The following is a 25,219-nucleotide window of genomic DNA, read 5'->3' as shown; positions in this document are numbered from 1 at the left end:
GAATTTGTTACACTAAGAATAGATCACTGTGATAGCTATATTTGAAAAACCTTCAGAAGTTTGGATCCTGAATGCTCTTTAATTGCCAACTTGATTTGTCATTTTAGATTTATTTTAACTGATGAGTCTTGAAGATGAAATATGCTTCTGGTGTACTAAATTTTAATCCTGGTATCTATAAGTTTATTCTGAAGCTTTTCAGTTAATGCATCATGATATTTTCTTTTATTAAAACAATAGTCTTTTTGAATCATTATATCCTAAACAATGACTCAGGTTCATCTGACGAAGATTTTGGACACTTATCTAACAACTGATGTTTGTAGGTGAAAAAAATAATATGATTTTTTTTATAACAAAGTGCCAATCTTGGTTTTCAACATCAAAAATTGGAAATACAGAAGCTACAACAACCAAAGGAATTCAAATATGGTCACAAAATTCATCTAAGTTATTGTTAAGAGGAAATAATTCCCCTGTAAAAGATTAAGTTTTACCCCTGTCCGTCTGTAGGTGTACGTACTTTTTAAGTCCCAACATTGGTTTCTGTTCTCTAACTTTTGTTTACCTCACCCAAATGTCATGAAGCATATACACAATGCTTATTACTAATAAATAAATATCAAGTTTTGATTTTGGTGGCCTTACTTTTACCGTTTTAGAGTTATGTCATTTTCTTGTGGAAAAAATGCTAAAAAATTTCAATGATATCAATCAAATAGTTTTTTTTTAGATTAGAGTTATCTACCTTTGTCCTTGATAATAGTTCAATCAACTACAATCAATGCTATTTTAAATATTCTTTGAAAAAAGGATTTATCTTTCTATGTCCAGAATGGTAGTTTAATCTGCTTACAAGCACTTTGATTACCATTCTAGGATTATGCCCCTTCACCAATGAAAAAAAATGCTGAATTTTTCGTTTCTGTTCTCATAACTTAAGTTTGTCTCAAGTAAAATATAATGAAATGTATATATATATAATGCTAAGTACCATTAAACTCTGTTTAAGTTTAAATCATGGCAGCTTCACTTTTACAGTTCTTGAGTTGTGTCCCTTAAAAATTTATATGCTAGCAGGGGCATCTGTGTCCCTACGGACACATTCCCGATTTATTTTTTTATCTTGTTCGCTTAATGTCTAGTGTTAACTATATTATTATTCATAATTTTTCAAAAAATAACAGTTACGATAATTAACTACCTAGCTCTGACGTATCATGGTATTTAAAGAGAGGAAGATCTCTAATGATTTTCATGTCAATGAGTTTAATGTCAAGGTCTTTGTTTCATAAAAAAATTTCTTCAGAAAAATGGTTTTCAAATGCTAATTCAATCAAATACTGCAGAAGAAATGGCATCACTACTTCCTAATATGGTCTTATAAAATGAGAGGATGATCCTGATTGATTTTCAGTTCATTATGTCTAAGTTTAAGATCATGGTTACATGCAAGGCTTCATGAATATAATCAATTTTATTAACAGAGTAAACAAACAATTTGCTGACATTATTTTGCCTTTTTACACACTTTTGTAAGGTTCTTCATTGTTCGTTGTTATATGAAAATAAATTTGGTGTGTAGTTATTCCTTTAAGATTCTTGTGAGGAACAATCTTATATAACATACGTAAGAATTATCTCCCCTACAATATGTCTGCGCCCAGTTAATCCAATCAACTTTTCACAAAGTTTATTTTTGAGCAGCATCTCTTGAATAGAAATTTAAAAAAACAAGATGATACGGGACAGAAACTTGTTTTCTCATAATTTAATTAGTGGTCCCAGGTTAGTATCAAATCAGTTTGCAATCGTACACAATAATAATAACACATGATTTAGTCATTTACCCATTTTTCAGGCTTTTGCTAGCATTTTTCGATTGGTGTGTTTAAACTTTAAAATATCGATGGATAATACATATTGGAATACTGTAAAAATCCTACAAAAAATGGTGGATAATATACAAAATGAGGTATAAACTGCCATTTCCAAATTATCCAAGTCTTTAGTCTTTAGTTATAGTAAGTGTTCCAAATGACACTGTAAACACTTGCGTACGTTTCCTCTTTTGTAGTTTCTTCACATATGTAATGTTCACTCATGTACTTAATTGAAATGGTGGCTGCTGCTTAAAAAAATTTGACTTAATTTTGATTTAGATTTATAGTGTTTTTTGCTGTATAGTGTTTTTGAATCTACCAGACTCCGTTAAATAATTTTCCAGATGGCACAATATTTCATTTCGATTGTCTCTATTAATGTCTTCTTCATCGATTCCTAGTAAGGTGTCTAAATCCATGTGTATATTTCCTGTATTAAAGTAAATAGATGTTCTCATCCTCTCTCTAGCCTCCTCATAATTAAAACCATGTAAAAGGTAGTGTTCTACAGTTTCTGGCTCTCCACAGGAACAGTTTTTGTCTGATGATGGTATGATTTTGGATTTATAATAATTTAGATCACAATAACCTGTTCTCAAACTATAGTGCCTAACAAGATTGTGTGAGGTAGACGAAATTGACTTTAAAACGATCGTATTGACTTTTGATGTGCAGAAATAGGCAGATCGGATATATTTTGACTTTATTAACGTACATCTTAAGTTTGGGATTAATTGCAATGAACATATTCCAATGAGACTGAAAATTGCTTTTTTTTTATTATGATAAATAATAATTGTACCTGCCGTAGTCGTACGTAAAATATATTTCGGCATTTCTCTTACGAAAATGACTTGTTCAATGGAACAAAACGTATTATTTGTAAACTTTCTCTTTAATCTTCACAATAGGCTTTTAAAAAATAACCTTTCAACTGTATATTCCGAAAATTTTGTGAAAATAGAATAATTGGCAATTCGTACCTTTCATACCTTAACTTTCATTGATAAAACATAATATTGACTCGTCCAGTGTCCAGTCTGAAGGTCATTTTAGTTACCGTACACATTCATGCACGTTTTAATTAATCAATAGTCATGTATGAAAAGCATAAACAAGTTTGAAGGTAAACTAATAACAATTTAATCCAATCAAATTGCCTACGATTTAATAACAATGACCAGTCCACATCATAAAAATGTATAGGGGTAAACTGGGTAGGGAGAAAATGTCAGATATTTTAAGTTCATTATTTTGCAATAACGAATAAAAATTTGTTAACCAATAGATTTGTTATAATTTCATAAACATGTCATTATGTATTGGTATAGTTTTTGGATCTTTCAGTAGCGTATTTAAGGCTGTAGAAAGTTTGGCCTTCAAAAGTCTACATAATCATTGACTTTATACAGAAAATTCGCCTTTTTAAAACATTGAATGTTTCTCAACTAAAACTCGACAACAAAGCAAAATCATTTTTAAAAACACCGCAAAAAAAATAATTCTGATTGATGCAGTGGTATCGTCATAAATTGCACTGGAGTGAACAGTGGTACACCAAACGTCGAATTCCCTCACACAATGTTATCACACACTATAGTAATAATTGAAAACGACCACTTGGATGGTAAATCTTTTGGTATTTTTTGACAAACTTTCTGATGATAGTTATAATAATTTCTGCCATGTTGACTTCATTCCCATTGGTTTTGCCATTTTCTCAAAACACTTTCTCTTGCTGCACTTTTTATATCCTGCCTGGTTACTTACGATGGTTCTTCTATTTTTTCAGCTTCTTTAGCTCCTTCTGAAGTTCTGTTCTTGTGTATGGAGTGATTTTCTGATTTGGCTGCCTCTGTCATGTCTGTGGTCATTAGGTTTCATCTCATATATTGTAGGTCAGCCAGAAAATCATAGCGCCTGTTTCCAATTTTCAAATTTTTAAGTGTACAGACTTTATACCTGTAAAGTTTTAAGGCCTGGCATCCATTAGAAATATAAAAGTAAAATGCTTTTTCTGCTCCAAAAAGAAAAAAATCGTCTTTGGATTTTGATTGGCATTTTTTTCTCTTCCTGCAGAAGATGTAAAAATACCATGTATACCCTGAACATAAAAAATTTGTTTTACTTGCTATTCCTGATTTAGTATACACATTTATGATATAATTAGTTTACAGCTTTTTAAAAAAGTATTTCTTGACAATCCCTGTCAAGTGTTTGAATTTTAAAGCACACATCAACTAACCTATTTTCATATACTTCAAAAGTATAAGAAAGGATAATTCTGGTGCAGCTGCATTTAGCACAGAACTCAGAAGACTTGCTCAAAATGAACACCAAAGACATTCTAAATGGACAGTATGTGTAATGCATTCAGGACTATTATTGAATCATTTGTAAAACCTTTACTAGTACATATGTATTTATCATTTGTTTCATCATATGCACAAATGAAAGAAATTTATATATCATAAAAAGGCCACTAACAAATTACTGCATAGCATCACTCTGTACAAGGCCACCTATACGCCAAGGTATTGAGGTTCAGTTAGTCATAAACTATAGGTTATACAGTTATATCTGTGTCTGCGAAAAAGGAATAAAAGGAATAATTACATTGTCATCTGAAAAGAAGCAACTCCAAAAATTTAACAAGTTGAAATATTCTAACTTTCTTTATTTTAGGTTAAAACAGATTGTGAGACACATGGCAAAGATCTTTAAATTTACACAAAACAATCGACCAGGGTACATGAAATCATTTACATATGAAAACCAGTACATGAGGTCAGTTTACAGCTGATTTTCCAATGCTTGCAAAGTAAAACTTTGGTTGGTTTGCTTGCTTCGTTTGTATAATTGGTTATTCAAGCTTTGTAAATAAGATTGACATCTTTAAACAATATATATATACATGTATAGGCATAGTTTAACCTGTATACAATATATTTGAATGTAATTGGGTGTTATCCTAATATGATTGTACAATATAAAAACAAAGCAAGCAAGCTAACCAAAGTGTTGCTCTACATGCAATAGGAAATAAGATGTAATATATTAATAATAATTAATTGGGATGTTTATGCTAATTGATGAAATAACTATAGATTTTAGTTCGTCAAATTTAAGTTGAATATTTGTAGTAATTGTTGACACATTAGTTGACACAACAGCAAATTATAAACTGTATGAGATAATTGTGTTTTCCAACTAACATCACACATAGATATAGGAAGATGTGGTGTCAATGAGACAACTCTCAATCCAAGTCACAATTTAAAAAAGTACATGCATTGTACATGTTTGCTATTGTAAGTGTATACTCATTTTGCTTCACATATGCATCTGACATTGGTCATAATATATGAGGATGGTAATGATGCCCTTTACCATCAGTCGTCAAACGGTCATTTTCGGCTACTGTTACCATCAAATTGGTTAAAATTTTATCATGATTTGTCAAAATATCCTTATCGTGATTCGTCAGATTTCTCCAAGAATTATCTTTACTGTTATTTTTGGAAAAAAAATAGCGTTATTCGTCAAATTCAGCTCATTTTTTTATCGTCGAAAAGAAGGTGTACCTTTTATCGTCATGCATTGAAAATTACCGTTTATGTCATTTGGCAAGAATTTTTACCTTTATACGTCATGAAAGACTCCCCCATTACTACCCTCATATATATCCTTTCCTTTCCATGGTACAAGTACATGTATTGTCATTATAAGTGTGGACATACACCTTTTGTAAGAAGCTCTAAATATTGGTGTATTTTGCAGCACACATACCTTTTTTGTCTGTACCAAGTCAATAATATGACAGTTGTTATCCATTTGTTTGATAATGCGTCATAAAGCAACCAACAATCAATCAATTCATTTGTTTGATGTGTTAGAGCTTTTGATTTTGCCATTTGATTATGGACTTTCAGATTTGAATTTTCCATTGAGTTCAGTAGTGTGATTTTACTTTTTATGCATTTTTATACGACCGCAAATTTTGAAAAAATTTTCGTCGTATATTGCTATCACGTTGTCGTCGTCGTCGTTGTCGGCGGCGTCCGAATACTTTTAGTTTTCGCCCTCTAACTTTAGTAAAAGTGAATAGAAATCTATGAAATTTGAACACAAGGTATATGACCATAAAAGGAAGGTTGGTATTGATTTTGGGAGATTTGGTCCCAACATTTTAGGAATTAGGGGCCAAAAAGGGCCCAAATAAGCATTTTCTTGGTTTTCGCACTATAACTTTAGTTTAAATTTATAGAAATCTATGAAATTTTGACACAAGGTTTATGACCACAAAAGAAAGGTTGGGATTGATTTTGGGAGTTTTGGTTTCAACAGTTTAGGAATTAGGGGCCAAAAAAGGGCCCAAATAAGCATTATTCTTGGTTTTCGCACAATAACTTTGGTTTAAGTAAATAGAAATCAATGAAATTTAAACACAATGTTTATGACCACAAAAGGAAGGTTGGTATTGATTTTGGGAGTTTAGGTCCCAACAGTTTAGGAATTAGGGGCCAAAAAGGGACCCAAATAAGCATTTTTCTTGGTTTTCGCACCATAACGTTATTTAAGTAAATAGAAATCTATGAAATTTAAACACAAGGTTTATGACCATAAAAGGAAGGTTGGTATTGATTTTGGGAGTTTTGGTCCCAACAGTTTAGGAAAAAGGGGCCCAAAGGGTCCAAAATTAAACTTTGTTTGATTTCATCAAAATTGAATAATTGGGGTTCTTTGATATGCCGAATCTAACTGTGTATGTAGATTCTTAACTTTTAGTCATGTTTTCAAATTGGTCTACATTAAGGTCCAAAGGGTCCAAAATTAAACTTAGTTTGATTTTGACAAAAAATGAATCAGTTGGGTTTTTTGATATGTTGAATCTAAAAATGTACTTAGATTCTTGATTATTGGCCCAGTTTTCAAGTTGGTCCAAATCTGGGTCCAAAATTAAACTTTATTTGATTTCATCAAAAATTGAATAAATGGGGTTTGTTGATATGCCAAATGTAACTGTGTATGTAGATTCTTCATTTTTGGTCCCGTTTTCAAATTGGCCTACATTAAGGTCCAAAGGGTCCATAATTAAACTAAGTTTGATTTTAACAAAAATTAAATTCTTGGGCCTCTTTGATATGCTGAATCTAAATATGTACTTAGATTTTTGATTATGGGCCCAGTTTTCAAGTTGGTCCAAAACAAGATCTAAAATTATTATATTAAGTATTGTGCAATAGCAAGTCTTTTCAATTGCACAGTATTGTGCAATGGCAAGAAATATCTAATTTCACAATATTGTGAAATAGCAAATTTTTTTTTAATTAGAGTTATCTTTCTTTGTCCAGAATAGTAAGCAAGAAATATCTTATTGCAAGAATTTTTTTAATTGGAGTTATCTTTCTTTGTCCAGAATCAACTTAAATCTTTGTTATATACAATATACAATGTATATTCACTTTTTACTACCAACTGATAAATTTAAATGATCTTTACCATTCAGTGATAACAAGCAGTTTTTTTACATCATAATATTTTATGATGTATTTAAATGAGTAGTTATTGTTGCAAACTCCATTAGAATATTTTAATTGAGATTAGTTTTGGAATAAGGGAAAGGGGGATGTGATTAAAAAATTGGGTTCAATTTTTCTCATTTGAAATTTCATAAATAAAAGAAAATTTCTTCAAACATTTTTTTGAGAGGATTAATATTCAACAGCATAGTGAATTGCTCTAAGAGAAAACAAAAATTTTAAGTTCATTAGAACACATTCATTCTGTGTCAGAAACCTATGCTGTGTCAACTATTTAATCACAATCCAAATTAAGAGCTGAATCCAGCTTGAATGTTGTGTCCATACTTGCCCCAACCATTCAGGGTTCAACCTCTGCGGTCGTATAAAGCTACGCCCTGCGAGCATCTGGTTCAATTTGTCATTCTAGTCATGAGGTATGGACTAGTGTGAAAAGTAGAGAGAGTGATACAGACGAAATTAAGTATTATTATTTAACTTTTGTTGTAGATTAGCAGATGTTGTGGAGCCTTTATGGAAAAGATCTTATGAAAGTCAACTATCGGTAAGTATGTTGCATGAAATGACCGTGGTCAAATGAAAAGTGCTTTAAATTAATAGATCTTGATAGTTTTTGATGAATAGAAAGGGATGTTAGGGGAATGAGACAGCATCCAAACAACAAAATAAGCCAAAAAAACATCTAGAATTTTAAACTTTTCACAAAATTATCATCCCTAGTTGAAATGAAACATTGTGGATATAACTTAAATCACTTCATAAAATTTCTAAATTTCTTTAAATGTTTTAGAATCAAAAAATTTCAAATGTAGTTTTCATTTTATATTTAGATGAAGAAACATCTAGTGGAGAAATGTATGAGGAAAGTTTTCCATATCCTTAAAGATCATAAAGGTTTGAAGATAGATGATCACCCATTCCTACAGACAATGAAGACAGAGTATGGAGAAAAGATGTGTCCTGTAGAAGACACTATACCATCGGTAAAATCTAAATTATATGTATATCTATACTGCAACTAGTTGTGTTTATTTTCCTAACTATAGTAACACAGCTATATTTTGTGCGATGACAATTTCATCATGGATAACTTTTTTTCTAAATCAGAGGTTCATTAAGGGATTAAAAGAATGAAATTAAATTTACAATTTGAATAACTATCAATTTATTAATTTAAGTTGCAGTATAAAACCAATATTAGGTTAATGTCAGAAAAGTATAAACTTTTTTGTATTCGCCACAAATCTGTGGAAGGGCTCGGTAGAACCTCTCCTTTCCCCAGTTTCTCAGCCTTATACGAAAAAACTTTTATATTTTCTGACATCAACCTTATATTGAAAATATCTATGTACAATTAGGAAACTTCCTCTATTTGATCTGAACTTTCATTAGCATTTCTTTTGATTTGTATAATGAAAATTTCTCTAATTTTGTGCTATTTTCACATTTCCTGACAGGTGTGAGAAAAATATTTCTCCTCACTAGTGAAAAATCTGTTCTCTGCAAATGATAAGTTGAAATTTAGTTGTGACGTTAAATTTTCTTGTTTTCTTCTGAATTTTCTTATTGTGACGTCATGACAAAAAGCAACCATGCCTGATGACGTCACATCAAAAGTACACAACTTTCCTCAAATCTTTGAAAGAGAATGATAAAAGTCATAAGAGAAATAGAAATTCCTCCACTGTAACTCGTGTATTATGATATTTCTCCACTCACAACAGTTAAATTTTAGTTATTTAAAAACTTCGGCAAGCCTCACGCTTTATATGTTAAAATTTAACTGTCTTGAGTGGAGAAATATCGTAATACACTTGTTGCAGTTGTGAAATCTATATTTATATCAGCAGAGTATGATAAATTATTTTGTAACCAAGCAATTATATGGTTTTCTAAAGGTTTTTTTAACAATATAAAGGTAGGATTCAAAATGTTACAGGGTATCTTGTCTTTTAAGCAAACACCTGTGAAACCCACTGTGTATTACTGGGTAAATAAAAGTGTTTAAACCTTAAACTTGTATTTTGCTTGGTCAAATGTTGCAAAACAAAAAAATTAACATGCTATATTTTCTTGCATAGTATGTATAATGTGTGACATGCTTAAATCTTTAAAGATAAAACACATTTCCTATTGGTTTTATTTGAGTAGGTTTCTCTATATGAAATGGGTTTGAATAAAAAAAAAATATATTCACCTGGAAAAAAGTGTTATTCACCGCTAAATGTCACACGTTTTTACATGCAAAGTTATGGTAAAATGTTAAATTTGTTTTTGTAAATATTTTTTATTTAATACATTTTCTTCTCTCGCAATATGGAATAAAACAATTACTGAATTTTGTTTTGGTAAATATGTGCTTTATTTGACATCATTCTCACTAAATATCAGTTTATTAAAAGTTGAAAAAAAACGCATATTTACCTCATCAAAAGACATTAAATGTATATCTCTAAAAGCATGAAATTATTCTATTTATTTTAGCCTATAACAAAGGGATATAGATATAAAAACACTTGTAATCTTGGACCAGACATCAAAGGAGACAGAAGGACCCTGGGATTATATGTTGGTAGAAGTTTTGGTAAGTAACAAATAACCTACAAGATTTTCTTTTGATGAAAATAATACTGACATCCTTTTACACTGACAGATCACTTTACCCCACCAACTACCAGAGTGATTTTAAGTTATTTATTACTGTGGATTCATCTGCTTTTCAGGGGTACCAATTTTTGTGGTTTGAAGAAATCTTGCAACTTTGTTGATATTTGATTCTTGGTATTGTCAAATTCTTTATACAACCAATCAGCAAACTTGTTCTTCATTTAACATTTAAATTTTTGGTTTACTTTTACCATTGAAATCCATGAAAAAATGTTAATTCCACGAACAATGTTTTTTTTTTAATTTAAAAAAAAAAAAGAAACATCGTTCATACAACCTATACATGATACATGAAATATTTTATTTGTTATCTTTCGTATCTTTTCTTAACTGTCTATTCTGTTTGGATGAGTCTTTTCCTATCACAATGACAAACATTGTATGTTTGAATCAGCTAACCCAAAACAATTCAAAACAAATTTTGCATCATGATGATGAAAAAAAAAACCCACCTTACTGTTATTAAAATTGAGAATGGAAATGGAGAATGTGTCAAAGAGACAACAACCCGACCATAGAGCAGACAACAGCAGAAGGTCACCAACAGGTCTTCAATGCAGCGAGAAATTCCAGCACTAGGAGGAGTGCTTCAGCTGGCCCCTAAACAAATATATATACTAGTTCAGTGATAATGAACGCCATACTAAACTCCAAATTGTACACAAGAAACTAAAAGTTAAAATAATACAAGACTAACAAATGCCAGAGGTTCCTGACAGGCGCAAAAATGCAGGGGTTTAACATGTTTATGAGATCTCAACCCTCCCCCTATACCTCTAGCCAATGCAGATTAGTAAACGCATAACAATACGCACATTAAAATTCAGTTCAAGAGAAGTCCAAGTCTGATGTCAGAAGATGTAATCAAAGAAAATAATCAAAAATGATAATAATACATAAATAACATCAGACATCTAGCAGTTAACAGACATGACAGCTCCAGTCTTCAATTAAACTTATTGAAAGATTATGTCTTCATCATATGAATATCAGGCACAATCCTTCCTGTGAGGGGTTAAGTATCATACAATCATTACATATATATGAGAAGAACATAACCCGTGTCACACCAACAACTGTTTACATTGTATTAGGTATTAATCTAAGATAGGGTCCTCAGTCGCCAAGTTGTCTGAGTAGTGGAACAATTTGCCAGTTAACACAGATGTTGTGAGTTCAAATCCCAAAAGGGGGTGGTGCAGTAGATTCAATAACCTTAATTGACTAGGTTGTCAGTTTTCCTACCAAATGTCAGTGGTTCTGTCAGGGCATTCTTGGCTTCTTCCACCAATAAAAACTAACTTCCATGAAATAGCACAATAGGGTTGAAAGTGTCATTAAACACCAATTAATCATTGAATAATGTTAAGATATAATACACCACTCCTCAGTATGAGCTGTGTGTTTGACCCTAGCAGGGTATAGGTTGTATCAAGTTTTATGACTTAATAATTCATTTTTTTTTATTTTACAGATAAAACACTGACCTGTGTACAGCCATACTTTCTAAGTATATTATCAGACAGACATAAAGACATTTTCAAGGTAGTATTTTTTCATTTACTTTTTTAAGTTGAACTGATCTTAAATTATTAAAATGCACAAAAATTCTTACATACGAATGGGTGTGTATGTATCTTTTTTGTTTGTTTTAGATTATAAATGGATTTCTCTTTATGTAAGAGTTTTGAAATTTTGATATTTTTGTGAAAGGGTCAAAGTAAATTTTTTGGTAAAATTTTGAGAAAACTATTCATGCCAAATAAATTCTATTCAAGCTGTTAGGTATCACCTTCGACACTCTTGAAGTAGAGCAGACATTTGATTTCTGAAACAGTAGGTCTGGTTTCAAAAGGTGTTGCATTGTGGGAACTCTTTTAGGATGTTCTCATCAGTTCATCATGCATCAATTACTAGGAGTTAAGATTGCCAAGTTATTAGAAGTTGAATTTCTTATCTGCTGTTTAACATGGTAAAAAATAGAAATCATCAAGATAAAGATACTATAAATATAGACATGTGTCAATATATATTTACAGGTATCACAAGAATTCCTGTATCAATCATCCTATGAACCAAAGTTCAAAGTAGAACCTCATGGTAATTGGAAATCTGTTGTTGTACGATCAACCACAACTGGCCAAGACATGGTCATATTTCTTTTTCATCCACAGAGAAATCCAAAGGTTTGTTGTAATGTTAATTTGCCATAACTCATGCATGTATATACTCCCAATGTCAGTATTATATATCTGGTTCTTTCAGACTTATTTGATTTTGAGAAGTGAAATTTCTTTCTGGATGACACATGTCTTAACTGTGAGCTGTTGGTTAATTTATTTTTGTGGATACACATTTTTGGTGGATTGAGCAAAAACAGTATTTATGTGGAAATTTCAGTTGGTTTTTTTTCAAAGTCTGCACACAAGTCTACAGAAAATTTAAAATTTGTTGTTTCACCTGACTGTAATTTACCCATGAGAACTGCAAAAAAATGGTATCCCACAAACAGTTATGAATCCACAATATTTGTCAACAGATGTTGTGCTTCAGTATTTTATATTTTCTTAATCAGTGATCATTACAAACCCATCCACAATCTTTGGATTTTTGACAACTCGAATCTCCCTCACATAACACTTGTAGTCTGAAAATTAGGGTTCTAGAATATGTATATTTTCTATGCAGAAAGAAAACAAAGAAATGTGGTATGATTGTGAATGAGGCAACTATCTGCTATCTAGAGTACAGATATCATGTATTAAAGCAGTTATTGGTCACCATACATCCTTCAACAATGAGCTAAACCCATAATGCATAGTTAACAATAAAAAGCGATGACAGACAGCAATCAACCACAACCACTGAATTTTGTTTTATTAGCATGAGATATGTCGCAAAATGTACTAAACAATGACTTTGATAGTTATGAAAATATTTTAGTAGACACCTTGCCAAACTACAAAAGTTTGGTTGATATCAAAGCATTCATTTTATACAAATGAATTATTTTTTTTATTTTTTTTTTCTACTGTGCATCATTTTTCCTTCAGTTTGTCTGTCCCAGTCTATTTCAAATTTGTTTTTTTCTGACATGAGCTTTTTGAAATAATTGTGGTATGAGGGTTTTGACTTAGATTTTCCAGTTCACTGAACATGGAAATGTGGAAGTCTGTTTCAGGTAAAGGCTGCAGTTTATTATGAAGTAGTGATCAATGATCATAATGACTTGAAAATTAGTAAACGTTTTTATTATTATCAAAACGTTTTGGCCAAATTAGAGTTTTTACCCTGATTTCACTGTTCTCATGTATGTACAGCTGTATATGGAAATGTGATAGGGATATTGCAGCATGATGTACTATTGACACATATTTATCTTCATACAAGTTGAATGTTGTGATCTTTGATTGTATCTATGAGTCTGTCATAGAGTTAAGTCCCTTAGAGGCAGGGTTTCCGCTGGCGGTCGCCATTTTCGCAATTTGCGAAAAAATAATAATTTTGGCGATTAAATTCGTCATTGGCGAAAGAATTTGGCGAAAGAAATAAATAAAACGATTTATTTTCAGCCATCTTGTTAATTTACTTTTTTTCGTGTTTCTCTGACTTTACCAATCAGACAATACTCGGAATTCACCTTGAACTCGTTAAGATTTTGACAGAAAATCGATAATCAGCTGATTGCACTCATAGCTATCAACATCAAAGGACTAATTAATACAGGTGTTGATTGTTATAATATGACAAAATGATATGATTAAATGGCTTCTGTCACATGTCACAAAAGGGAACTATTAACCACTTTGCGACGCACGTATTTGAAGCAAAATTTTTACGCTGCCTCTTCTTCTTTTAATGATAGTCCAGAAAAGAAAATTGTTGTTATGACGGAAAATGTTCAACAGCAAGAAAGGTCTCTGATTTAAAACTTTATCATTTAACTTTCATATAGATAATTGATTTGAGTGGGTACTCCAAAGTCGTTTCAGTGACACACTTGTTTCAAGCATATAGTTTTACTTATTTACGATGGTCTAGAAAAGAAAACTGTCGTTATGACGAAATATATTCAAAAGGTTGGCATGAGAGTAACCCTTCAATATAATGACTACACCTTACATGAGGGATCAATTTCAAGTGATAAGATGCTTCGTTCTGTTGTAAAAACCACTTCTTATTTAGGGGGGGGGCTGAAAAAAGGAAAATTTTAAAAGAAAAATATATTGTGTTACTTGGCGAAAAAAATAATAAAGTGGCGAAAAATATATTGTTTTGGCGAAAGAGGTGGCGAAAAAAATAATTGACCCAGGGGAAACCCTGCTTAGAGGTGTAAATAAACAAATTTAAATAGACCACTTTCTAGTTCATCCGTCACTGGAAAAAACTCATCAATTATGCACGCCTTTATGACTTCATTTACCAGATAGAGGGGATAGCCTGTATCCCTGCACTATTTACGTTCATCAAGCGTCTTAGTGATCGTCATTGTGCAGGATACACTAGAAATAATTGGTTGTTCTGTAGGTACTTAATGACAATTCCCTAATGACAGCAGTGCTGATTGTCAATTTTTTAGAATTCAATTTGCCGTATAATTCGTACAACATCGAATTCTAGTTTCCCATCCACTCGCTCAACATTGGAATGGAAGTGACGACGCCCCTTAACGCACAAATGACATTCACTAAAACCAGAGTTTTTGACGGAAATGCATCAAACTCAAAAGTTGTCTATTGGGTCACTTGTGTTAATGTTTGTGTTTCTTTTAAAACACAAAAGGAGTAGGTCCGGTAAGACCCATTTTTGGCCCCAAAATATAGCAGTTTTACAAAATTGTTAAAATGTAAACTTTTAGTTATTTATTGGACATTAGCATGCTTCTGCTACATACATATGGGTTGTTTTTGACAATACAATGTACATATATTGAGTACTAGCACCATTAAATCACGCTAAATTACTGAAATCTTCACAATTCTATCATTTTAGTGAAATTTTAGACGGTTTTCGTGTAAAACGAAAGTTGCCCCATTTGTGTTCATCCTTGATATTGAAATGTGAGTTGTATTTTATGATAATACATAACATATATAAAGGATTTGGATGAACAAGGATGCGGCCACTTTCATTTTTGACAAAAACCATCTGAAAAGTGACATTTTTAAACATATTTGGTAGATTTTTCATATTTGAGCTTGAAACGGATCGTTTTTAAAAACTAAATCAGTTAAATCTTTCATATAAACTAATTGATTCAAATGAAATAGACACTCAAGTGTTTAAAAAGAGGTTAAAATCTTTTGTCAGATGAACCTGGAAATTGAGGCCAAAGTCCTTTGACTTATGGCAACTTCCTGACATTTTTATTTAAGTATAAGGCCGTGTTCACATTGACCTAAACTCGGTGTTGTGTTAGTGTAACTCACACATAAACTAAACATCATTACGTTCTCATTGATAAAACTCAATGTTTATATGTAGTGTAAATCATGTTTTGTCCACATGCAGTCCATAGTCGATGTAGGCCTTGTGTAGGTTAAGTGTACACAAAACTTGGCATTCAGAACTTTAATTTCCCCATGTTTATTTAAAAAAGAAGCGATTTTTATATAAAATTGATACTTATAACATTTATTAATAAAGTTCTTTGCAGAAATATTTGTCTAAACTTGATATGTTTATTTGTTATAAAAAAATTTAAGTAGCCTTATTAACCCCTTATCAAGACAAACAAGACTCATCCATCATCATTGCCGAACACATAATTTATTTGAAAAGGTCTTCTCGAATCGACTGGACGTACACACTGACAGAAATATTTGCCACTGGTCTTTACTCAAACAACAATTCACTCATAAATGCATTACTGAAAAAGGGTGAGGCTAATTGTTTGTTTGTGCAGTATCTCAAGTCCGTTAAAATACAGTTAGAAAAAACCATAACCCCCTCCCCTCCTTTTGCTAAATACTCCTTGGAGAAAAAATACCATTTGAAACAAACAGAAAAGATAGAAATGTAGTGATCCTTAACATCGCAATTCTATTTCTTCGTCTGCTCTGTAAGCAAGCTGATGCAGCCTACGTTTTTAATGTGTACCGGTAATTGAGACGTCTGAGTCAGAATTTTTTCTCAAGCAAAAGTTTATATTTATTTATTTTTTCTGTGGTACCAATTCAATATTTGACACTAAAATGTATGGGCAAACTTTGGATTCAGAATATTTGTTCATTCTAATCATCTATATGACTGTATGAATTGTGGTAAAATCAACCTAAATTATCTATAAATAAACCCAATTATCAACAACCATGAATACATATACTTTTCAAATAATAATTTTACTTTTAGTAGGAATTTATTGATGGTGCCAAAGAAGAGATTTTGCAGTATTTTGTACATGGGCCAGGAAAACAGTTAAAAGTTGACTCCATACATTTTCAGTCTAGGTAAGAAAAATTGGATATATAAGATGATATGTTAAATATTTAATAATTATTTTATGTTTTTTTCAGATTTTACAAGAAAATGATTAGTATTTGTAATTACCTACTTCACACTATAAAAACTGATTAATCGCAATCAAAACAATTCCCGATTGTCCCACAATTAAACTTCCCAATTGTCCCACAAACATATTCACGATTGTCCCACAACATTTCACTACCTTTTCACCTGTAATTTCAAAAAGTGGGACAATCGGGCAGACACCTATTAGATGTGGTATAAGTGCCAATTAGACAATTCTCCATCCAAGTCACAATTTGTAAAAGAAAATTGTTTAAGTTGACAATACAAAAATTTAATACTTTTTCAGCTAGATTAAGATCTAATCTGGGTACAAAATATCACAAAAAAACATACTTCAAATTTAACCACAAACCCAATGAATGTATCATGCCAAATCAATACAAACTTTAGAAGTCCTTCTCATTTAAGGAATTTTGTATATTTATTTTTTAAAAAGCTTGCAGAACAAGTCTATTTTCAACTAACTTGAAAAAATCCAAGTCTTAAGACAAACAGTTTTTACTAAGAAGGAAATTGTATCAATACTATTGTACTAGACTATTCCTATTTCATGTATTGAAATTGCAATGCCTAAAATTCAATTTATTGATTGAAAGATGATAAAGATTTTTATTCTAAATTCCACTCATATGATATATTCTTGTATTGTAAAATACTTATAAATAGAGAGATCAAAAAGATTTAAAAGATTGTTATTACTTTCAGCCATAGGAGATTTCCTACAAATGATGACTTCCCACATGAGCTGTTACATGGTATACCTGTTCTTACAGAAAATCTTATGGGTTCAAAGTTCCAGATATCTCCCACGTCCTTCTTTCAAGGAAATGTACCTTGTGCAGAAGTTTTATATTCTAACGTACTAGATTTAGGACAAGTTGGTCCTCAGACAACTGTTCTTGATATATGCTGTGGAACAGGTATTAATAAAATTAAAAACCAATTGTTCAGAGAACAATTGTAGGTCTTTCCACTAGTAAAGATCTATTTTGATATTGAAATATGAAAAATCAGTTTAAAATGTTAGTTCCTATGGTTTTATGATGTATTTATATGAATTTAAAGCAAAGGTCAAACTCTAGAACGTCATATTAACCTATGACCTTGACCTCAATTTCAAGGTCACAAACCAAGGACCTTAAATCAAAAGACCCTAGGTCTTAAATATGTTTGGTTTATTAGTAAGATCACTTTACGCGTAATTCCAAATGTAAGATGGGCAAAAACTCCCATTTATTGTCTGCGCACCCTTTCAACCAAAATATACAAGTAAGGACATGTTGCAACTAACAATTTATGAAAAATTATTTGTCGATATGTCATAAGGTATTTGAAAATAAATGAAAATAAGCCAAAATCAAAATTTAGAATATGACCTTGACCTTTGACCTTGACCTCATTTTTATTTTTTTGGACCAAGGACCTCAAATCTAATGACCCTATGTCTTTATCACTTATGGTTTTCCATTTAGAAATGCATATCACTTAAGTAAATGGAAAAGGGGGAATAACTCTCATATGGAGTCTCCGTAAAGCTTCGGTTCAAATGAATATCCTAATCCTTAAGATGTAACGAGCAATTTGGTAAAATAAATTTGTCGTAATCTTTAACGGTTGCGAAGGAGTAGTGGCCACAAGAAAAACAGTGTTTGGGGAGATAACTCTTACAACGCAAAGTATTTTGTTACGCAGTTGTAAATTTTTAAAGCGTATAAACTATACGATATCAATTTCCAAATATCCAAGCGACATCTTTTGAAACATCAATACTACGCAAGAAAAAAATTAGGCGGAAGAAAAAAAAAAAAAAAAATAATAATAATAATCAGAACAAATTCAATAGGTCTTTCCACGGAAAGGTGGAAAGACCTAATTAGATTTGTGTTGGAAAGTGGTATAATTTGTTGATTAATTTATTGTCAAGCCAGCAACTTTTGTTGCAAAAGGGAGACATAACAATCCTACATTCCATCATTGGATTTAGTTTTTCTTCCAGTTAACCCTGTTAAAGTTTTTAAAACATTTATATTAGCTTCTTAAAACATCCTGAATTTTCACCAAACTTGGACAGAAACTCCTTACAATCAAAAGATAATATCTAGAGGAAAACTTTAATATTTGTTTCACCATTTTTGTATAGCCTGGGATTAACAGCAAACGTAGACGAGATGATGGTTTCCACAGAACCCTTACAAACTTTGTTTTCAAATACCAGGAAAACTCATATACTACTGTGGATTATTTTATTTTCCTGGGTATCAATTTCCATATATGCATGGATTGAGGAAAACTTGCATTTAAGTGGATATCTTAATTCATGGTTTTTCTGATCTCAAACAAAGCCTGTAGAAAATTTATAATTCGTTGGACATTTGAATGGGTTGTTCACCTGTTTCCATGAAAATTGGTATCCAATGAATAATAATGAATCTACAGTATACACAAATTTCTGTTCAATACCATTTAAATTTTGTATGCTAAATGGATCCCTACCTCTGTAAATTGACAAGGTTATTGTGCAAGCTAGTACTTATTCATGCATCAGTCTATAGTACTCTGTACTCTAATTCAACTCAATCTCTACCTACAGAAATATATTAACTTAATTATTTATCATATTTATCTAAAGCAGCATTTAGAATGTATCACCATTATAGATATTTATCCTTTTAACTTATGTACTGACATAGCTTTTATGCCCAACAAGCACACAAATAAAGTACAATGTTATATAAAACCAAATACTTCACTCAAAAGATAATGGCAGGAATCAAGCAATTGTATAAACATTCTGTAATTATATTTTTAACAGATACAATAGGTATATATGCACATGTATTAGCAAATACTTGGATAAAAGATAATGGTTTGTATTATAACAGTATAATCATTCTATGATTTATTTTTTGAACAGAAACAAATTAAAGGTCTATTAGCAAATACATCAATGAAAAGAAAATGATTTTAATATATATAATGTATTAGGGTCATACACTTATAGGGTCTTTGCATCAGAACTAAATCAAGTATTTAAAAACCAGTTGTTGGCATGACACAAGTTATGTTCTTCTCATATATGTTTTGATGGAATGATACTAAACCCCTTACGGGAGAGATTGTGCCTGATATTCATATGATAAAGACATAATCTTTCAATCAGTTTAATTGAAGTCTGGAGCTGGCATGTCAGTTAACTGCTAGTAGTCTGATTTTATTTATGTATTGTTGCCATTTTGTTTATTTTCTTTGGTTAAATCTTCCGACATCAGACTCAGACTTCTTTTGAACTGAATTGTAATGTGTGTATTGTTATGCGTTTACTTTTGTGCATTGCCTAGAGGTATAGGGGAGGGTTGAGATCTCATAAACATGTTTAATCCTGCCGCATTTTTGCACCTGTCCCAAGTCAGGAGGCTCTGGCATTTGTTAGTCTTGTATTATTTTTAATTTAAGTTTCTTGTGTACAATTTGGAGTTTAGTATGGTGTTCATTATCACTGAACTAGTATATATATTTGTTTAGGGGCCAGCTGAAGGACACCTCTGGGTACAGGAATTTCTCGCTGCATTGAAGACCTGTTGGTGACCTTCTGCTTTTGTCTGCTTTATAGTCGGATTGTTGTCTCTTTGACACATTCCCCATTTCCATTCTCAATTTTACAGTTCTTATTTTCTATGATTATTTTTTTGACAGGCACTATAGGTATATTAGCAGCCAGAAGAGCCAAACAAGTATATGGAGTAGACATTACATTGCAGGCTGTGGAAGACGCTAAATCTAATGCTATTAACAATGGTAAACATGTATTGATTACCCATATGGAATTGTAACATAAAATACAATTTTAGTTGATGCTTTATGTGGAAGATTTTTTGCTGTAATTTTGTCAATAAAATATTTAGAATACTTCTGTTAAACTATTTGATTAGGGACAATTAGATACTCATTTTATCACAGATGATTAATTCACTCAAACTAAGAGGAGAAATGCACAATTATTGACAATATGGAAAGAAATGTGAAGATAATAATTGATGATGACAAATACAATATTGATATCTTGTACTCTTTGTAGATAAGAGCAAAACTGAAATAGCAGAATATTTTCAAATGTTTTGTTAAACTATAACTTAGGCAAAGTTGAGCTTTAAAAAACATTTCTTGTTATTCATTCTCTTTAAAAAAATAAACAAAAACAAGAAAACCCATTTGGATTAAAATTAAAGATATCATTTGGTTTTGTTCTTTTTATCCCTATTGAATTTAAATATTGCAGCGGAAACCTTTATAATCTGTAATCTTTGCTATTTTACAGGTCTTACCAATACAGAATTTATATGTAACAAAGCCCATCGAATGTTGAGAGAGTTGGTCCAAAGTAATAAATTAGATGAGGATGTTGTAGCTATTTTAAACCCAGGAAGAGCTGGAGCTAGTAAGTATAATTTATCATAGTCAAGTACTGTGGATTTGTTATCAATTGTGGGATACAAGTTTTTTGTGAATGTTGCGAGAAAAGACTTACCATATGTTTAAACTTTCAAAGAATTCTAAATTTTCTAAAAGCTTGTATGCAGACTATAAAAAAAAACCATGAAATCAGTTATTCAAGAAATGAAATTTTCCACAATCCATAAAAACTAATACCCACAAAAATAAAACAAATCCACAGTAGTTTAAATATGTATTAATGGTTTACTACAACATTATTTTGCATGAGATTTTTAGAAATCTCCATGCAGAGCTAGAGCTAGAAGATATATTTTATCATGGTCAATTAGTTTTACAATATACCTTCTAAAACAACTCGTTGCATGTGATATTTATAATACCTCAGCTTTTTGAAGTACCATATTTGGTTATGTATAGTCTGCAATTTTTTACCCAAAATATGTAGTTAGTACAAGGGGTGAGGTAGGGGCTGAGGTAATATATAGTGATCATGTCATCTGCAGTATCTTTCTGTCGCGAAAAATGTAAATGCATCACCAACTTAACCAAATGAGAAGATTTTCGAGTCTTCATTATTTTATGACATTATGCCCCTCCTACAAATGTATATATTATAATTGATTGGAAAAGTTTTGAGTTTTTTAATTGTGGAACATTGTCTTTGCCATATCTATACATATGATATCAAGCTATTACCAATTCTTGTTTGTGAAACCTTAAAACCTTTAATTTTTATTTATACCAAAAAGATGACTTTTATTTTATTCATGTTTATGTTTATGTTATGTCGTTGTAGATAAGAAACTTATTGAATCTATACGAAATTGTGAGAAGATAAACAAAGTTATTTATATTTCATGCAAACCTGTCGGGAATGTACTATCAAATTTTGTCAAGTAAGTATACATTTAAAAATGTTTGATTTTTGTTGAGCCTGCAACTTTTGTGGCAGAAAGCTTGACATAGGGATAGTGATCCGGCGGTGTCAGCGTTAGCTAACTTCTTAAAAAATTTTATATTTAAGAAGGTAGAAGACCTGGATGCTTCATACTTTGTATATAGCTGCCTCATGTTACGAACTTTCCGTCAGTCACATGTCCAATGTCCTTGACCTCATTTTCATGGTTCAGTGACTACTTGAAAAAATAGGGATAGTGATCTGGCGGCGGCAGTGTTAGCTAACTTCTTAAAAATTTTATATTTTAGAAGGTAGAAGACCTGGATGCTTCATACTTTGTATATAGATGCCTCATGTTACGAACTTTCCATCAGTCACATGTCCAATGTCCTTGACTTCATTTTCATGGTTCAGTGACTACTTGAAAAAAAAGTTCATATTTATTTGTAATGTTAAATTCTCTCTTATTAGAAGTAATTAGATAACTATATTTGGTATGTGCATACCTTACAAGGTCCTCATGCCCGTCAGACAGTTTTCACTTGACCTCGACCTCATTTCATGGATCAGTGAACAAGGTTAAGTTTTGGTGGTCAAGTCCATATCTCAGATACTATAAGCAATAGGTCTAGTATATTCGGTGTATGGAAGGACTGTAAGGTGTACATGTCCAACTGGCAGGTGTCGTCTGACCTTGACCTCATTTTCATGGTTCAGTGGTTATAGTTAAGTTTTTGTGTTTTGGTCTGTTTTTCTTATACTATATGCAAGAGGTCTACTATAGTTGGTGTATGGAATGATTGTAAGGTATACATGTCTAGCTGACATGTATCATCTGACCTTGACCGTATTTTCATTTTAATAGTGGTCAAAGTTAAGTTTTTGAGTTTTGGTCTATTTTTATAATACTTTATGCATTAGGTCAACTATATTTGGTGTATGGAAATATTTTATTGTCTATGTCTGTTACACAGGTTTTATTTGACCTTGACCTCATTTTCACGGTCCATTGCTAAGTGTTAAGTGTTTGTGTTTTGATCTGTTTTTCTTAATTTATAAGCAATAAGTTAACTATATTTGTTGTATTGAAGAATTGTTAGCTGTACATGTCTGCCTGAAATGGTTCATCTGACCTTGACCTCATTTTCATGGTTTATTGATTAATGTTTCGTTTTCTTGGTTAAGGTTGAGTTTTTGTGACAGTTGTATTAAAGCTTTATATGTAGGACTATCAACATAATATCAATGATTAGTAAAGACGGAGAGACATTTCAGCGTGTGCACTCTTGTTTTATATAAGAATAAGGAGAAGTGGTATGATAGCCAATGAGACAACTATCCACAAAAGATCAAATGAAGTAGATGTTAACAATTATAGGTAAAGTATATGCTGTTGATATTTTACAAAATAACGCATTAAAAGGAAAACAGGAATAATCAGGACAAAATATATCTGACAGCAAAACAGACCAAACCATATGCCAATACCCCATTCCTTAAAAAAAAACACAAACAGACAAATAACAACAATCAACACATTGTCCAAATAACCTGGGCTTTGTTGAAAGTTGTCTCATTTGCAATCATACCATAACACTTTATTTTTGTCTCGCTGTTGTAAAAGTTGCAAAGGTGTGAAATAGCAATCCTACATTTTGTCAACAGCAATGGCAACTTTATGTTTAGTATTTTATCAAACCATCATGAATATTTTGCCAAAATGGAAAGGGCCACATTCATATTCAGTCTAAACCTTTATATATGTAAAGTATCATCATCAAATACAACATATATTTAAAATATTAAGATTGAACACAAACACTTCTGAGACAAAAACTGCCTCAGTAATTTTGTATTAATTAATGATGCTAGTACCTGATGCAGATGCATTGTAAAAAAACAGCCCATATATATGTTACAAAAGTATTCTTCTTTCCAATAAATAGCTTATAGTTTACATTATTGAAATGCGATATTTTGGTTCCAAAAAAGGGTCTTCATTATACATCTTATCCTTCAAAGATTGTCTATATACCATTTGAAAAAAACAACAACCTCTGTCTATTTTGAAATACTAGTATTCGATTATTTGACTGCATAACTCAAAAGTTCAATAAAAAAACTCCCACTAACTAATTTTTAAAAATGAAGTGAACAAAAAATGAATCTACGCCAATGATAGCTATAGCTATGATTATAAAGATTATTTTTTTTTCAGTTTGATTCTCAAATGAGATATTCTTTGGAAAGCCATTCAGACTAACACCATTCATCTTTATATATTTTTCAGTTTGATTCTCCAATCAAATGAGATGTTTGGTGGAAAGCCATTCAAACTAATAGCATTGCAATCATCTTTATATTTTTCAGTTTAATTGTCCCACCAAATGAGATATTCTATGGAAAGCCATTCAGACCAATAGTGACTGTGCCAGTTGATATGTTTCCTCAGACTAACCATTGTGAAATTATTGTTTTATTTGAAAGATAACAAACAAACAAAAGTGCCTTTTTTTCTTTGTCTTTTACGTTTAACAGCAGATTTACAATACAGTCAAACCTGATTAAACCGGACCCTGAATAAACCGGTTCCTGTCCAATCTGGCCGAAAATGAAAGTCCCATATTTTTCCATTCAAAGTCTTTGTTAAAATACCCTTTGTAAACCGGACCCTGTGTATTCCGAATTCCTGTCTAATTATGAAGTCCCAATACTCTTAATTACATTAATTATTACCTGTCAAAACCGGTTTTTCTAATTAATTTGAATGATCGAGATGCAATCAAAACATATTTGATAATCAATTAGTCAGGTGTCAAACTGTGAACCTACATTCGTACAGTAGTGAGTTGTATTATTTATCAATTCATTATAAACGTGTCAATTAATGGAAAAGACACACCTAATATATCTCGAATTAAACTTACGTTTTAACTTGGATAAACAAATTAAAATCGCGGAGTAGGAAATTCACATCGTGATTTCGAAATCCTGGGTTCCCTGTTGCGAACCCCTAAACAAATGACATTGATAATGAAAAACACCCGGATGACAACAATCAATGGATATTGTACACTGTACATCAACGTTTTGAAAGTGATGGAATTACGTTTGATAATATTCTGGCTTTTTAATCGGCCATTCCAACATTTCAAATTATTGATCATGGAAGTAAATCGAAACTCTCGTCTTACAATCCAAACAACGCGAGCATTATGATGCAAATGCAAACAATGAAAAACGAA

The 25,219-nt window shown here is 31.4% G+C and overlaps 1 protein-coding gene across 1 annotated transcript; it reads left to right on the top strand.

The window, feature by feature from the left end:
* Window positions 1-1,642: 1,642 nt before the first annotated feature.
* LOC134686273 (tRNA (uracil-5-)-methyltransferase homolog B-like) lies at window positions 1,643-24,472 on the top strand. The gene is made up of 13 exons (XM_063545942.1): window positions 1,643-1,788; window positions 4,569-4,670; window positions 7,916-7,970; window positions 8,257-8,409; window positions 9,911-10,010; window positions 11,568-11,638; window positions 12,133-12,279; window positions 16,448-16,542; window positions 17,330-17,544; window positions 20,318-20,419; window positions 20,940-21,059; window positions 21,873-21,972; window positions 24,345-24,472. The coding sequence occupies exons 1-13, from the start codon at window positions 1,739-1,741 to the stop codon at window positions 24,463-24,465; spliced, it is 1,431 nt and encodes a 476-aa protein (XP_063402012.1). The 5' UTR covers window positions 1,643-1,738; the 3' UTR covers window positions 24,466-24,472.
* The last annotated feature ends 747 nt before the right edge of the window (window positions 24,473-25,219 follow it).

The sequence above is a fragment of the Mytilus trossulus genome, chromosome 10 (assembly GCF_036588685.1).
Source record: "Mytilus trossulus isolate FHL-02 chromosome 10, PNRI_Mtr1.1.1.hap1, whole genome shotgun sequence".
Lineage (NCBI taxonomy): Eukaryota > Metazoa > Mollusca > Bivalvia > Mytilida > Mytilidae > Mytilus > Mytilus trossulus.
This window is presented reverse-complemented; position numbering and strand designations above follow the sequence as displayed.

Coding starts and splice junctions, on each gene's coding strand:
- LOC134686273 (XM_063545942.1), top strand. CDS start 1,739: ATGATACGGGACAGAAACTTGTTTTCTCATAATTTAATTAGTGGTCCC. Junction 10,011..11,567: donor ATATGTTGGTAGAAGTTTTG/GTAAGTAACAAA, acceptor TTTATTTTACAG/ATAAAACACTGACCTGTGTA. Junction 12,280..16,447: donor ATCCACAGAGAAATCCAAAG/GTTTGTTGTAAT, acceptor TACTTTTAGTAG/GAATTTATTGATGGTGCCAA.